Here is a 17,453-nt window from a genome sequence, read left to right on the forward strand (position 1 = left end):
CTGAATCTTTCAAAATATTTCCTTTCGAACAGCATGTGCTGGGAATTGGTTTGGCGGAGTTGCTAAGCCTAACAGCACTGGCACGAACAGTATAATCCTGCCAATTCTAGCTTATACCAGGGTACGCAAGTAGGTGGTCTTGCAACCATTTAGCTTTGTACTGATGACAAATGCAAAGTTGTGAAATATTTAGAACTGCTTTACTTTCACCTAATAGATATGATTCTAAGGTCATTTTCCCATTTCAAGTTTGTTGCCTTACTTTTCTTGCACTTACTAAAATTTGAAATAATTTATTTTCATTAAAAACTTGAAGCTGCCCTTTTATCTGGACTCAAGCAGCATCTTCCCCCGTCCAGTATTCTCTGCTCAATCTGTAGAAATCACGAATAATGGTCAGTAGGACCGCTTGGAGCAACAGCCCAAATTGATTTGCTCCCTGCTTTCAAGCTTAAGTGTCAGTAGCCAGACATCCCATGCATGTAGTTAAATGAAAAGTAAGAAGTCTCACAACACCAGGTTAAAGTCCAACAGGTTTATTTGGTAGCACAAGCCACTAGCTTTTGGAACCTGTTGGACTTTAACCAGGTGTTGTTCAACTTTTTACTGTGTTTACCCCAGTCCAACGCCACCATCTCCACATCATGGCTAAATGCAAAGACAGCCCCATGTGAATGGCTGTTCTGTTGCTGGTGCTCTATCATAAGATGCAATTAGATGACTATTTAAGGAAACTAAATTAATTCACACAATTAAAACTGAAAATTCTGAAGAACAAAAAAACTGCTGGAAATCGGAAACAAAATTACAAACTGCAGCAAACACTCAAGAGGCCCAATGGTATCGGTGGAGAAAGCAGTGGTTCACATATTTTTTATGTGATCCTTCACTAGTACTCAAAAAATGAACAGCTTCTAAATAGCAGCCTAACGTGGGAAAGGGGAAGAAAAGAAACAAAAATACACATGAACCAAGTAGTACGAACAGATTGTAATGTGAAGAGAATTGGAAAATGATTAAATGGCTAATAATAAAAATGAGTCAATAGGAAAAAGCATACACAATGAGAGACAGGAAACAGACAGCTTATAGGAATATCTAAAGCAATTAGGGTATTAGTCAGAACTGAAGACAAGATAAACAGGGAAAACAAAGGATCTACTGTTCTAAAGAGAATCAGGCCAACACCAAGGATGCAGATTTCTCCACCAATGCAGTGTCCAGACAGAGGATTTCCTGCACCACCCAAACTCCCTGAGTAGATCCATCTCCCCACACTTAGTCTTTTCATTTAAAATAAAGTGTAAAGTATGGTTAAGGCCTGAAGAAATTAAAATTAATGTTAAAGCTATAGGATTGAACAGTGCCAAACAGAAAGGTCCTCCTGCCTCATGTTAATACCTGCTCAGCCATTTAATCAACTCTGTCTTTACTTTAAGTTTATTAAGAACAAAGAACAACCCAGCACGGGAAACAGGCCCTTCGGCCCAACGAGCCCGCGCTGCCATTTCTTCCCATACACCCTTGTGTTTGTTTCCTTTTCTTTTCAGCTCAATTTTCTAAGTTCCTATTTAAAAGCTGTTATTTCTTCAATGTCAATGGTCACAACCAAAACATTAAGTTGTGATCTCTCTCCAGAGGTTTAGTTTTTGAAATCGAAGCAATGTTAAATTGCTTCCGATCATTAAGTCACTGCTTAATTTTTAAGCCAGTAACCCAATGATGACCACAGGGTTACTATGAAAGAAAGGACAAAAATGGCTGTAAATATACAGAGGAGCGTAAGTTAACTAAATTAATAATAAAGTTTCAGATTTTTTTGCCTGATTAAAAGTGTCAGAGTATAGTTTCTTCATGATTGTTTTCTTGCTCTAATCTTTTCCCCTTATTCTTAATCTCAGAAAGCAGCAACTTGGATCAAAATTCCCCAGTACCTCCCCGAAAGTGAGCCCAAACAACGACTGCCATTAGTCTTCAATCATGGGAGCAAGACACAACCAAGCCCAATTCTGTCACTATTTGGCATCTGCACACTCATTTCAAGAATGTATGAGACATCTAGGTGCTGATAATGGAGCAGGAACCCAAGTTGATTCGCTCCCCCTTTCAAGTGCAAGGCCATGAAAAATAATTATGTTGCAAGTGAGCAATCTGTGTGACTTGAAAGGGATCTTAAAGAGGGTATTGTTCCCACAGTTTTGCCCCACATCCTTCCAAGCTGGTGAAAGTCATGAGTTTGGGATGAAGTTGCTGCAGTGCATTTTGGAGGTATCACACGTTGAAGTCATGATACATTGATTATGGAGGAAGTGGTGTTGAGCTTCCCAGTCGTTACAGGAGCACCCATCCAAGCAAGAGGACAGTGTCCATTTCCTGATCTGTGCTCTGTAGATGGTAGGCAGCCAGCGAGAATGCAGGAAATGATTCACTCAGCACAGAGTACACATCCTCTGACCTGCCCTCATATCCATAGCATGTGTGTATCTGGTTGGGCCGAGTTTCTAGACAATGGAGATTACCTAGATTTTGATAGTAGAGGACTGCACAATGGTGATGCAGTTTTAAGTTTTATTTATTAGTGTCACAAGTAGGCTTACATTAACACTGCAACAAAGATACTGTGAAAATCCCCTAGTTGCCATAGTCCGGCGTTGTGCAGGTACACTGAGGGAGAATTTAGCATGACTAAAACACCTGACCCACACTTCTTTCGGATTCTGGGAGGAAACCGGAGCACCCAGAGGAAACGCACGCAGGCACGGGGAGAAGACACAGATTCCACACAGACAGTGGTCCAAGCCGGGAATCGAACCCGGGTCGCTGGCGCTGTGAGGCAGTATTGCTAACCACTGTGCCACCCACGGTGTCAAGAATGTCAAGAGAAGTGATTAGGTTCTCTCGTTGGAGATAGTCATAATCTAACATTTCTGTAATGTGAACATTACTTGCTGTTTATCAGCTGAAACTGTATGTTATGGAGATCTTGCTGCAAACAAACATCAGTGGAGTATTTTGAAAGGGAGCTGAACACTGCAATCATCAAACAACCCCATTTCTGACATTATGATGGAGAGATCACTGAAACAACTGCACAGCTGGGCCAAGTTCACTGCCTTGAGGGTTGACTGCAGAGATATCCAGGGGCTGAGATGATTGGTCTCCAACAACGCAGTCTTTTTGCAATGTCTACATATGACTCAATGTTGGAGAACGTTCTGCCTAATCTGCATTTACAAACATACAGATTAGGAGCAGGAGTAAGCCATTTGAGCCTGCGAACCTGCTCCACCATTCACTAAGATCACGGCTGATCTAATTTTAACCTCAATTTCATGTTCCTGCTTACTCCCATAACATTTCTCCCCCTTGCTTATCTAAAATCTACTTCTGGCTGAGAAATATTCAAAGACTCTGCCTCAACCACCTTTGGGAGAAGAGAATTCCAAAGCCTCTCAACTTCTGAGAGAAAATCATTTTCCTCATCTATCGTAAATGGGCAACCCCTTATTTTTAGACAGTGGCCCCTAGTTATAGATTGTCCCACAAAAGAAAACCTCCCTTCCACATCCACCCTGTCAAGTTCCCTCAGGATCTTACATATTTCAATCGTCCCTCTTACTTTTCTAAAGTCTAGCAGATACAAGTCTAGTCTGTCTAACCTTTCCTAATAAGACAACGATCCGTTCCCGGTATCAATCTCGTAAACCTTCTCTGAGCTGTTTCCAATACATTTACATCCTTCCAGTATCGTACACAGAATTTCAGATACGGTCTTACCAATGTCCTGTATAGCTGAAGAATCACTTTCCAAACTCATGTATTCAATCCTCCTTGCAATAAACAATAACATTTTGTTAGCATTCCTAGTTACTTGCTGTGCCTGCAATTCATGTACCAGGATACTCCAATCCCTCTGTATCTCAGAATTCTGCATCCTCTCGCCATTTGCTGATGCTTATTTTTAATTCATCCTGCCAAAATGGACCAATTCACATTTTCCCACATTATAGACCATTTGCCAAATCTTTGTCCCACGCACATAACCTCTTTAAATCCTTTTGAAGCCTCCGTCTGTCCTCTTTACCAGTTACTTTCCTACTTATCTTATGTCATCAGCAAGTTTAGCAACTGTACACATGGTCCCTTTATCCAAATTGCTTATATATATAAGGGGTTCAGGCCCCAGCACTGATCCCTGTGGTACACCATTCACTACATCCTGCCAACCAGAAAATTACCCACTTATCTCTTCACTGTTTCCTGCAAGTTAGCCAATCTTCTATACATGCCAATATGTTACCCCTACACCATGAGCTTTCAGTTTCTGCAGTAACCTTTGATGAGGTATCTTAAATGCCTTCTGGAAGTCTAAGTATAGTACATCCGTCAGATTCCCTTTATCCATAGCACCTGTTACTTCTTCAAAGAGCTCCTATAAATTGGAAAAATGATTTCCCTTTCACAAAACCATATTGACTCTGCGTCATTGCCTCAAATCTATTAAAGCATCCTGTTATGACATCTTTCCTAATAGCTGCTAACATTTTCCCTATGATAGACGTTAAGCTATCAGGCCTATGTTTGTTGCTTTCTGTTTCCCTCCCTTTTTGAATAAATGAGTTAGGTTAGCTATTTTTCAACCAATGGAACCATCCTCAAATCTAGTGAATTTTGCATCAACTAGCTCACTATGCACTCCTTTTAAGACCCTGGGATGAAATCCACAGGGCCCAGTCAACCCACTGTTCCAACAATTTCCTAAATATCACTTACCTGGTGATTGTAATTTTCTCGAGTTCCTCCCTCCCTTCCAATCCCTGACTTACAGCCATTTCTGGGATGTAATCTGTATCGTCTACAGTGAAGATCGATACAAAATACCTGCTCAACTCATCTGCCATCTTCTTATTTTCCATTAACTCCCCAGATTCACTTTCTTTAGGGCCAACGATCATGTTGTTAATCCTTTCTTTTTAAATATCGACACAAACTCTTGCCAACTTTATATTTCTAGCTAGCTTTCTCTCATACTTTAATCCCCTCCCGTAAGTGAGGAAACCCCAACAGGTTAGTTTAACCCATTGGACATTGAGACACTGACATAACTACCAGCATTAAGCTAAATGGCTTTTAAAACAAGCTTATGAGCTAGCAAGAAAGCAGTTTACATATGAGATGCAGTAAGAGATTTAAACAAGTGATTATGATTTTAAAACACGCGCTGATATTTTGAATTATTAATGTATTTTTAAGATATTATGTTCATTTTAGCCAACAGCAATTTGCTGTGAAGTATCATGGTAAAAGGCATTAGGGCAAAGCCATATTCCAAGAGAATGTATAGATCTTGAGAATATACAAGATTTATCAGTAAGATTTTAAACAAAGAGAACATTTAGAACACTTAATCATATTTCATGAGTAGGGTTTATTCACTGTCCAGACAAGATGGATGCATGCCCAGATGTGGAGTCATGGGTTAATCTGGTTTGGTAGTGACCTACAAGGGAACCCATGAGAACGTTCATTTGAACTTTGGGTTAGTGTCTGAGGTTACTAGGCAACACAGGAAGTGGGCAAAGACAGGAGTTAGCTTCCGGATTCTACAGACTAATAAAATGTCACTATGCCAGAAGGTAAGATGCGATTGGCCAAGGTATATGACAGGTATTTTTGTATTTTTATTTGTGTAGATTGAAAATGATTAATTCAAAGTTAATGAAAAGTGGGAGTAATTGATAAGAAAAACCCCTAATTCTGCTTTGAATTGTATACGTCAGATTTTATCAGACATGTCTAGCTGCCCTGTCTCACAGTTGCTCTGACCTTTGATGGTCTCCTAGCGGCTACCGGTCTAAATAAAGTTGCGTCTCTAAACAGAGACACTGGCTTCATCATCCTTGTATTGTCTGAAGTTTAGGCAGTACCAGCCACCTCAGGCACCCCCTCAACATCCCGCTTGTTAATCTTTTAGTCATTCTTTGTTGTTTTTTATATTCTCTCCTATCATCAGCCTTGTGCAATGATATGCTTTTTTCTTTAAGTTTGATACTGTCTTTAACCTTTTTTAGTTAACTATAGAGTGTGGATGTATCCCCCTTTTCAATTTTTCTTTCCTGTTGGAATGCATCCAAGCTGTGTATTCTGAAAAAAATCCTTTTAAGTGTCTGTTCTTGCATCTCTGTTGACCGATTCCTTAACCTAAATTGCCTGTTCACTTTTGCTAACTCTGCTTACATGCCCTCATAACTGTTATTACTTAAGTTTAAAATATTAGTTTCAGACCCACTCTCCTCTCTGCTAAATTGAATGTAAGATTCAATCATGATCACTGCTACCTAGGAGCGCCTTCACTATGAGGTCTAATTAATTCTATCTTATTGTGCAATACGAAGTCCAGTATAACCTACTCACTGATTGGCTCCAGAATGTGCTGTTCTAAGAAACTATCCCAAAAACATCCTATGAACTCCTCATCTATGCTACCTTTGCCCATCTGATTTTTCCAATCCCAATGCTAATTAAAACCTCCCCCCCCCCCCAATAACTGCCATATTTTTCCGACAAGCTCCAACTTCTTGTTCGTTGATATCCCGTCCTATCTTGTGATTACTGTTAGAAGCAACATACACCACTGCCACAACTGACTTCTTGCCTTTATCATTCCAAACCACCTCTCTATCCTGGTTTCCTGAAGTTAGGTCATCATTCTCTATTGTGTCAATGTCTTATTTAATTAACAAAATCACTCCTTTATGATTTCGTAACTTCCTAGCTTTCTTAAAAAAAAACATTCCCTTCAATACCCAAAAAAAACAGCATACCCTTCAGCCAAGTATCTGTAATGGCTATTAGTGCAGATGGAGATTAGTAAGTGCAGTCTATCAGTTCATTTGTTTTGTGCTGAATACTACATGCATTCCGAAACAGAGCCTTAAGTTTTGTCTTTTTATTATTTTTGTAATCTCCAGCCTCATCTGTTGATTTACACTTTGTCCTTTTCTGTCATTGTCTGTTTATCATTTTCCATATTAATACCTTCTTCTCTTCCCTTGTCTCTACTCTTTGATAGGCCACATCTGCCCACATTTAATCCTTTGCCCCTATTATTTAGTTTAAAACCCTCCCTACTGCTTTTGTTATGCAGTTCACAACAACAATTGATCCTCCCCTCTGTAGAGGTCCTCTTTCCCTAATACTGGTGCCAGTATCCAACAAACCCATTTCTCCCACACCAGTCACTGAACAAGTATTCACCCCCCTCTAATTTTATGTTCCTATGCCAATGTGCATGTGACTCAGATAATAATCCAGAAATGATGATCTTTGAGGTTCTGCTTTTTAATTTGGTGCCCAACTCCTCATACTTTCTATACAGAGTCTCTTGTCAAGTTTTACTTATGTTGTTGGTACCTACATGGACCAAGACAATGTGACTACAGCCAGGCTCTTTTGTACCCCACTCAATCAAATAGCAGCTTGATGCCCAACTCAGTCAACCTCACCTCACCTGAATTCAGTTTATGTTCGTGTTTGGACCAAGGCTGCAGTGAGGTCTGGAGTCTACTACATCGCTATTGTCAGGAAGTCTGCAGAAAACTCCCAACAGAGACTAAAATCCTTCATTGCTGTTTAGTTCTATGCACTGTTTCAAACACTCATTTACTCATGTTCAAGTCCTTTATTTCCAATTATTTGATTAGGTCTTATATCACTACTGGTACTCCTGCTTTACCAACATCCCTGTCTTTCCACAGGGGTATAGCCCATCAGCCTGAATTTGTGTTTCTAACCCAATTGTTTTTTCATATATTGCAAATATTTTGGCACAGAACACTTTGAGTAATTTCCCATCCTGTCTGTAAATCCTAAAGCATACTGTTCACACTTTGACCTATAGACTTCCATAAAATCCCTACAGTGCAGAAGGATGCCATTCAGCCCATTGTGTCTGCACCAACTTTCTGAAAGAGCAACCTACCCAGGATCCCACCCCCATCCCCACTCTATCCCCATAAGCCCACACATTTACCATGGCTAATCCACCTTACCTACACATCGTTGGCCACTACAGGACAACTCAGCATGGCCAATCCACCTAACCTGCAGATCTTTAGACTGTGGAGGAAAACTGCAGCACTTGGAGGAAACCCATGCAGACATGGGGAGAATGTACAAACTCCACACAGACGGACACGCAAGGCCAGAATCAAACCTGAACTCCTGGTGCTAACCATTGTGCCACAACTTTTATTTGCTGATGCTTTGTAAAGCACTGTAATCTGTCTTAATTTTTTGTCAATTTCAGTGTTGACAGGGATTTTAGTACTTCCTATAACCTTATCTGCTTCTGGAATATTTATTGTGTCTTTTATTGTACTCTGAACTTTGCTCTTATCCTCTCAGTTTTTTTATCAGTTAGGTTATTAATTTCAAACAACATACAACGATCACTCTGCCTAGGTTATATGAAGGTTCCGCCATAACTAGCATAATAGACATGTTCCCTCAGTCTTAAAAACATCTTGTCATGCTGCGAATTGAATGCATGAGGGTAACTGAGACAGGTGAAGAAGATGCATGAGGCGATGTAGTCTATTATTCCAATGCCCACAATTTCCATGTTATTTACAGTATTATATTCAGGTGTTAATGATAGCTTAGTTGTGTTAAAATTTTCGGTCAAATTTCATTAAAAATCTCTATAGAGGGAAGTTACGCAAGTGTATTGTTACAGAATACAAAACTAAAATGTGCAGTTTTAATTTAAAACAGGTGGCAAAATCGGATATCGGTAAATAAATACCAAAATGTTAAAAAAAAATCTGTATAGAAAATAGTCTGCAGTACATTCTAAATTAATTAACATACCAATTAAATTGACTCGTCCAGGAGCTCGGGCATAAAAGGCAGGTGGTGCACCATACTTAGATATAAATGCCTCTTTTAGTTTCATAAACCTGAAGAAACAAAATGTAATGTAAATGATTCCTGCTTTACACAGGAGACAGAAAATCACCTACCTGAATTTTAGGCAGATTCTCTAGGTCCTCAAACTTAAAAAACAAATGATGAACACATAATGAAAAACAAAATCACAGTAAACAAATGATGTAGAACACAAAGCTTTTAATCAGAGGAATGTCCCACTTTAACTCATTTTCGGTCATCTCTCCTCCTTTGTTCCAGCATTAAGCTTTTGTAAACTTACACTCGTTAAAGAACTTCACAATGCTTTTGCAAAGACCTTCAGTTGTTTTGGTTTCCACTGCAGTTACAAAGCATTTAACTAGAATTCTATACCAAAGAGCTTTGAGCTTTGTTGCACCACTCCAGGAAGATGAATACTCTAAATTGTGGTGAGAATTCTTGAAACAGCAAACTTTTGTATGGTGCTGTGATGAGGATATGAAAATCAGATGAAAAATACCAATGATAATTTCTCACTCAAATAGGAATCTTATTTAATTGTGGCAATTGGTGAGATTATGAATAAATCCATAAGGAATCAGGAGCAACTTATTTACCCAGTAAGTGGTCAGAATGTGAAACATGCTACTACATGGAGTAGCTGAGGCTAAAAGCATAGATGACAAAGAGATCTAGGGGTACATTTTCATAGCTCCTTGAAAGTGGATTCACAGGTGGACAGAGTGGTGAAGGCGGCATTCAGCATGCTTGGTTTCATTGGTCAGAACATTGAATACAGGAGTAGGAATGTCTTGTTGAAGTTGTACAACACATTGGTAAGGCCACATTTGGAATAATGTGTGCAATTCTGGCCACCCTATCATAGAAAGGATATTTTAAACTAGAAAGAGTGCAGAAAAAATTTAGTAGGAAGCTATGGTTTGAGTTAAAAGGAGAGGCTGGATAGGCTGGGACTTTTTTCTCTGCAGCGTAGGAGACTGAGGGATGACCTTATAGAGGTTTATAAAATAATGAGGGGCACAGATCAGCTAGATAGTCAATATCTTTTCCCAAAGGTAGGGGAGTCTAAAACTAGAGGACATAGGTTTAAGGTAAGAGATACAAAAGTGTCCAGAGGGGCAATTTTGCCACACAGAAGGTGGTGAGCGTCTGGAACAAGCTGCCAGAGGTAGTAGTAGAGACGGGTACAATTTTGTCTTTTAAAAAGCATTTAGATAGTTACATGGGTACGATGAGTATAGAGAGATATGGGCCAAGTGCTGGCAACTGCGATTAGCTTAGGTGTTTAAAAAAAAGGGCAGCGAGGACACATTGGGCCAAAGAGCCTGTTTTATTACTGTAAACTTCTATGACTCTATGTATTCAAGTGGAAGCTAGATGAGCACCTTCAGGAGAAAGCAATACAATACAGGTTTATTTCAAATAAACTTGTTGGACTATAACCTTGAAGTTGTGCAACCTCTTTTCTTTATTTAGACATTTTTTTAAAAAACGACACACATCTCAAAGCCTTTATAACTTTGTGGAAGACTTTGTAACATTGCTGTTGCAAGGTGTCGCAGGACACCACTGAAAGGATTTGGGAAGCAATAGTACTCGCTACAGACCTCAAAAGCACTGTCCACAAAACATTCACTCCCTCCACTGTCAGCATAACCCAGCTGAAATTTGTACTTTTTAACCAGATGCACTGCAGCAATAAAGAGCAAAAGTTGACCATCCTGCCCCTCAAGCCTCCTCCACCATTCAATATGATCATGGTTGATTTTCTGTCTCAACTTCACTCACCCACCTGGTCCCCATATGCCTTCTCTAAAACACCAAAAATCTGTTCATCTTAGACTTAAATATACTCAATAATGGAGCATCCACAACCAGCTATGTAGATGATTCCAAAGATTCACAATCCTCTGAATGAAGATTTTTCCTATTGTATTCTTCTAAAGTGCAGAGTAGAGGCTTAATTTACTCAGCCTCTAATTATAAGACAATTCTATCATCCCAGGAATCAGCCTAGTGAACCTTTGCCTTTAATACAAGTATAACCTTCCTGAGAAATGGAGACCACTGAGCACCGTACTCCAACTGTAATCTCTCTAAAGCCCTTTATAACTGTAGCAAGATTTCTTTATTAATGTATCCAACCGTCTTGCTATCTGCCTTCCTAATTGCTTGTGGTACCTGCATGATGTTGTGCTCCTTGTTTGACTATACCCAAAGTCTCTCTGAATATTAAAAGTTTTATGCCTTTTAAATTACATTCCCATTTTCTGTTACTATCAAAGTAAATAATGTTAAACTTCCCCACATTATTCTTCATTGGCTATTTTGTTTCCCACTCATTTAACCTGTATCTCTCAACAGCCTCTTTGTGTCCTTCTCACAGCTTGCATTTCCACCTAACTTTGTATCATCAGCAACTTAGATAACTTACAGGTACTCTTGGTCTCTTCAGCCAAGTTATTAACATAGATAGTAAATATCCAAGGCCCCATCACTGATTCACGCATTTTAAACTTATAAAGCCTTACAAAATGCCTTTTGGAAATGCAAGTATATCAGATGAGTGGTTCTCCTTTGTCTATCCTACTAGTTACAACCTCAAAAAAAGCCTCAATTTTGTCAAACACCATTTCTCTTTCATGGATGATACAATGATTTTCTAAGTTAATACTTCTTTAATACTGTAAATTCCAGCATTTTCGTGACAACTAACATCAGGTTAAATGGCCTGTACTTCTTTGTTTATCTTCCTCCTTTTTTGAATAGTGGTGTTACATTTGCCAGCTTACAATCTGCCATGTCTGTTCTAGAATCTAGTGAATTTTGAAAAACTGTAATCAGTGCATCCAATGTCTTTGTGGATCTCTTTTAGATCTCTAGAATTTTGACCATCAGGTCCTGGGGATTTATCAATTTTTAGTTTTGTCAATACTTTTTCTTGCTGGTAACCTTCAGTTTCTCACTCTTTTGAGCCCCTTGGTAATCCTCCGTTTCTAGTATTTAACTTGTGTCTTCTACTGGCACAAGGTGTTTGTTCAATGTCTCTGGCATTTCTTCATTTTCCGTGATAATTTCTCATGTCTCTGCCTCTAAGGGACCAATGTATATTTTAGCTACTGTTCTTTTTATGCACTCGTAAAATCTCTTACAATCTGTTTTTACAATCCTGGCTAGTTAACTCTATTTTTTTACCTTTATCAACTTTTGATTGCCCTTTACTAGTTTCTAAAACACTGCAAGACCTCAGGTTTATCACCATGCCTTGCAACATCAGAAGGCTCTTTTAATCTATCCTTAACTTCTCTAGTAAGCCAAAGATGGATCTTTCTTGCTGATTTTCTATTTGTTAATGGAGTGCATTTTTGTTGGAACATTTTGAATTCTTATTTACTGTCAAAATTTTTATTTACCCAATTAACCTTAGCCAGCTCCACTCAATTTTTAATTGGCTTTAAGATACTTGGTTGGAACTGAACTATGTCACTTTAAAACTTAATATGGAATTCAATTGCATTATGATCACTTTTTCTTAAATGATATTTTATCATGAGATTGCCAACTAACCCTGCCTCATTGCACAATACGAGATCTAAAATAGGTTTATCTCCAGTTAGTTCAGCAATGTATTATTCCAGCAAATTGTCACAAAAACATTCTGCAATCTCATCTTCCACACTACCTTTGTCAATATGATTTTCTAGCCTGTATGAATACTAAAGCCTCTCAAAGTTACAGCATTGCGTTTGTTACAAATTCCAATTATTTCTTAATGCTTTGTCCAATAGTACAACTCCAGTTGAGGATTCTATACACTACTCATGCCAGTGTTTTCTGATCCTTCTTATTCCAAACCTTCACCCATACTGATTGTATTTCCTGACCTTCTAAACCAAGATCCTTTTGCAACACTGTACTTTCATCTTCATTATCTATCATGGACAAATCTCTCATTTTCTATTCTGGCTGTGTTTATGAAAAATATTGTGTACCCTAGAAGGTTTAGTTCCCAACCTTTGTCACTTTGTGACCATGTCTCTGAAATGATAATTGGATCTAAACCATTTAACTCTCTTTGTGCTGTTGATTCATCAACAGCAAGGGCTTCTGTGACAGCGACTCCAACATCAAAAAGATTAAAGACAAAAGATGCATGGGAACTATACCACTTCCAAAGTTATCTTGCAAGGCTACATTCCATCATAATTTGCATATATTACTGTTCCTTCTTTGGGTCAAAAAGCACCATTTGGACTACCAAAGTTCAAGATGGCATCTCCTAGAATTTCAGCACCATAATAAATAGCAAAAATCCTAGAAGCATTTCAATAAATGGAAGTCCAAACATCTCACTTATAGGCCCCTGCTTATAAAAGTATATAGTATAGGCTGCATTCAAGCTTTGAACCTAGAGGGTAAAAGGATAGTTAACTATACCACCATTGTTCACTCCCACGCCTACAACACCGTAACAGTAAAAATGGAATTTCTGTTGTAAGTATTGATATTCTGTTGGGTTTTTTATTAACTTTTCTGTATTTATTTAATCCTACCTCATTGGTTTCTTAGATGATTTTGAACTTGAGGCATTGTCATCCGTGAGTTGGGAAAATTATTGTACAATTTAAATAATCCAACAGTCCAGTCTCTTCCTCGACATGATGGATAATAACGCACTAAAAGTGTAACATAAAACTGGAGGCGAATGGTATATTATCCATGGATTGCATTCCTCCCTCTTCATGAGCATAACCAAATTGGTGAGTAGCTACAAGAAGCGGTAGTTCTGAAGTACATTAATGTTCAACGAGAATTTAGCCTTAGCACATGCTTCCAACTAAGGGACGAACTTCTGGATCAAGCCAATTTCTTTTACATTTACCAATAGGATGCCATTGTCTAACGTGAAGAGTTATGCTCACCATCTTCCCTTTGGTCCCTATTCGTCCTGCCCACATTTTCACTACCCCGTGACCAAACTAAGTGTAAATAGGTTAGGTTTGTCCCATGACAACTCATGTGCCCCCTGTAACACATGGAACTTTCACATAAAACGAAAACCTGACTAACTATTGAAAACAATGGTGCATTAAGAGGCAGATTAAGGTTAGCTAGTGTCTCAGTCGTTCAAAACAATCGAACAAACCAGATTACCGTGACCATCTAAAATATTTTTGTGGAAGAATTTAGTACGGTCGATTTAAAAGCAGTAACAGATCACGTATTGTCCAGCATCTTGTCAGTATGCTCGGTGAAGGGAGACACTCGGACAATTTTATTTCTCCCATTTCAGATTAGCAAAAAGTGAACGAAAGTGAGTTGCATCTCATGACTCTTATACAAAAAAAAATCAGTCATCGCGGAACCTCTGGAGATGACCAAACTCCGACCATCTTTGTAAAGTTAGAGTAAGGCTGCCCGCTACCTTTCACTTTCTGCCACCTGTACCGGCTCTTGGGGAGGGGTCGCCATTCTTCCTTGAATACCCTTCCCCTGGGTCAGCAGCTGCTTCTTTCAGCTGGAAATAACCCGGGATCAGGAGCAGAGTGACTATAGCAGCTCCAAAAACCCCCAGATCCGCCCATCGCGGATATCCTGCTAATAGACCTGCCCACGTTCACTGGGAGGAGGGAGTGATCAACGTCAAGTAATCCCTGCTAGGAGAGGGAAAAAAGAAACGGATTGTCTCCTCCTTCATAATAACAGGCATCAAACTCAGAAAATTCCCCGCTTGCTCAGCGAATGTGTCACGCAATCTCTTCCCTTGGCTGGGCGGGAGGCTAGTGTCTCACATAATCCCTTCCGCCTCGCTCGGTTGTTAGGGTCGAGTGTCCCGTGCAATCTCTTCCCCCTCACTCAGTGGGTCCGGTTGTCTCACACAATCCCTTCCCCCTTCACTCAGTTGTTGGGTCCAGGTGTCTCACACAATCCCTTCCCCCTTCACTCAGTTGTTGGGTCCGGGTGTCTCACACAATCCCTTCCCCCTTCACTCAGTTGTTTGGTCCGGGTGTTTCACATAATCCCTTCCCCCCTCACTCAGTTGTTGGGTCCGGGTGTCTCACATAATCCCTTCCCCCCTCACTCAGTTGTTGGGTCCGGGTGTCTCACATAATCCCTTCCCCCCTCACTCACTCGGTTGCTAGGGCGCCCGTCCCGCCGCCAGTCACTTCCCCGGCTGCTCAAACTGGAAAGCGCGCGGGATTGTGGGAGCCGCACATAAACTACTTCCAAGATGTCTGACATGGAGGATGACTTTATGTGCGATGATGAGGAAGACTATGACTTGGTATGGCTTTTAATGTCGTATTTCTGTGAAGGGGGGAATTGACCCCATTTTTATTCAAATTTACAACTAGTCCCCGGGGCTCTACCTGTCGGTCTTTAGTGGTTTGTCGGTATGTTTTCGGCCCAGTCTCCCCCTCCCCCTCGAGCAGGGACATTGCTCTGAGTGACCGATCCCCAGTCATGCTAGTCAGCAGCAGCATTTCCTTAAGGACTGCAACCTGCTGCTTTTATAAGGATTGCTTGTCTTATCTTTCTTAACAGTTCCACTCCAGGTTATATTTTAAATGATAAATCCAGGATAGTGTTAACCTGATGAGGCGGGCCTTGCTCAGGTCGAAATCATCGGGCGTGTTCTCACTCCAGAAATGCACAATTTACACATCATCCTCTTGTGTCTGATAAATAAGTTGTATTAAAGACTTGCCAAAGTGGCAGTTTTCCAATTATGGAGTCCCTAATACGAAAATCGAAAACCTCTAATGAGATGATTTAAGATTTCATAATTTGTTTTCATATAGTTTGTTAAAACAATGCAATTATCATAGAATCCCTACAGTGTAGAAGGAAGCCATTTGTCCCATCGAGCCTACACCTACAACACCCCCACCCAGACCCCATAAACCCACAAATTTGACCTGCCAAATTTATCCCTGGAACACTTGACTTGGTGTGTTCCACATTTAACATTATTATTGATGATAATGTTGGAATGAAACTAGTTAGCTGTCCTTTTATATAGTGTTAAAGGTGTAGTTATTTGTGAAATTTTTGTTTTTTTTTGTATTTTAAGTGCAAGTGTAGACCATTCTTTTAGAAAATAAAATTAAATGTACATTATTAAAAAGCTTACCCTGAACTATGAATGCATTTAATTTGGCTTAAATGAAGTGCTGTTAAGTCATAGCTTTGGAAAAGCTTTAGGAATTATTTGCATTGGAAGGATTCAGTCCATCTATTTCACCTAAATAAAAGTAATACAACTGAGCTACAACCAGTTATTTCCAGTGTTTGTTACTTGGCTTTTGGAATTGTTTGTCAACTTTCTTGAATTACTTCCGTCACTGCAGCCACAATGGCAGTCATGTAATTAATATTGCACCCTAGTGTTATATTTTTCAAAATGCTCCCCAAATACCATCCAAGTTTGGAGGAGCATGATTGTCATTGGATGAGTTTCATGGTATGGGGAGGTGGTCGTATGTGGTGGTAAAGTCGCTGGACTAATAATCCACTGTTGTGAGTAATAGATTCAATTCCCACCATGTCAACTGGTGAAATTCAAATTCAATCAATACATCTTTGATAAGGTGCCTTATAGGAGATTGTTAAATAAGTTAAGTGCCCATGGTGTTACGGGTAAGATCTTGGCATGAATAGAGGATTGGTTGACTTGCAAAAGGCAGAGAGTGGGGATAAAGGGGTCTTTCTCAGGATGGCAGCTGGCCACTAGTGGTGTGCCTCAGGGGTCAGTGCTGGGAACACAACTTTTCACAATATACATTAACAATTTGGAGGAAGGAACTGAAGGCACTGTTGCTAAGTTTGCAGATGATACAAAGATATGTAGAGGGACAGGTCGTATTGAGAAAACGGGGATTTGGACAAGTTAGGAGGGTGGGCAAAAAAAGTGGCAGAGGGAAGATAATGTGGAAAAGTGTGAGGTTATGGGACTTTGGAAGGAGGAATGGAGGCATAGACTATTTTCTAAATGGGAAAAGGCTTACGAAATCAGAGACTTGGGAGTCATTGTTCAAAATTCTCTTAAAATTAATTTGCAGGTTCAGTCGGCATTTAGAAAGGCAAATGCAATGTTAGCATTCATGTGGAGAGGACTAGAATATAGAAACAGAGATGTACTTCTGAGGCCATATAAGGCTGTGGTCAGACCCCACTTGGAGTATTGTGAGCAGTTTTGGACCCCATATCTAAGGAAGGATGTGCTGGCCTTGTGTCCAGAGGGGGTTCACAAGAATGATTTCTGGAATGAAGAGCTTGTCAAATGAGGAACGGTTGAGGACTCTGGGTCTGTACTCGGAGTTTAGAAGGATGAGGGGGGATCTTATTGAAACGTACAGGATGTTGCGAGGCCTGGATAGAGTGGATGTGCAGAGGACTAGTAGGAGAAACCAGAACCAGAGGGCACAACTTCAGGCTAAAGGGACGATCCTTTAAAACAGAGATGAGGAGGAATTTCTTCAGCCAGAGAGTGGTGAATCTGTGGAACTGTTTGCCGCAGG

The 17,453-nt window shown here is 39.8% G+C and overlaps 2 protein-coding genes across 5 annotated transcripts in view; one reads left to right on the plus strand and one right to left on the minus strand.

Moving 5' to 3' along the window:
* Positions 1-14,699, minus strand: part of galk2 (galactokinase 2) — a 115,195-nt gene extending 100,496 nt beyond the window's left edge. For all 3 annotated transcript variants that reach the window (XM_080214003.1, XM_080214002.1, XM_080214001.1), the window contains exons 1-2: positions 14,357-14,699; positions 8,872-8,960 (exon numbers count right to left, since the gene is read on the minus strand). In XM_080214003.1, the coding sequence (XP_080070129.1) occupies positions 8,872-8,960; positions 14,357-14,403 (136 nt within the window). In that variant the 5' untranslated portion in view covers positions 14,404-14,699. The remainder of the gene's footprint in view (positions 1-8,871; positions 8,961-14,356) is intronic.
* Positions 14,700-15,112: 413 nt separating this feature from the next.
* cops2 (COP9 signalosome subunit 2) overlaps positions 15,113-17,453 on the plus strand; it is a 35,134-nt gene continuing 32,793 nt past the window's right edge. For both annotated transcript variants that reach the window (XM_080214092.1, XM_080214093.1), the window contains exon 1: positions 15,113-15,217. In XM_080214092.1, the coding sequence (XP_080070218.1) occupies positions 15,164-15,217 (54 nt within the window). In that variant the 5' untranslated portion in view covers positions 15,113-15,163. The remainder of the gene's footprint in view (positions 15,218-17,453) is intronic.

This window comes from Carcharhinus amblyrhynchos, chromosome 28 (genome assembly GCF_965287045.1).
Source record: "Carcharhinus amblyrhynchos chromosome 28, sCarAmb.v2.hapA, whole genome shotgun sequence".
NCBI classification, from domain to species: domain Eukaryota; kingdom Metazoa; phylum Chordata; class Chondrichthyes; order Carcharhiniformes; family Carcharhinidae; genus Carcharhinus; species Carcharhinus amblyrhynchos.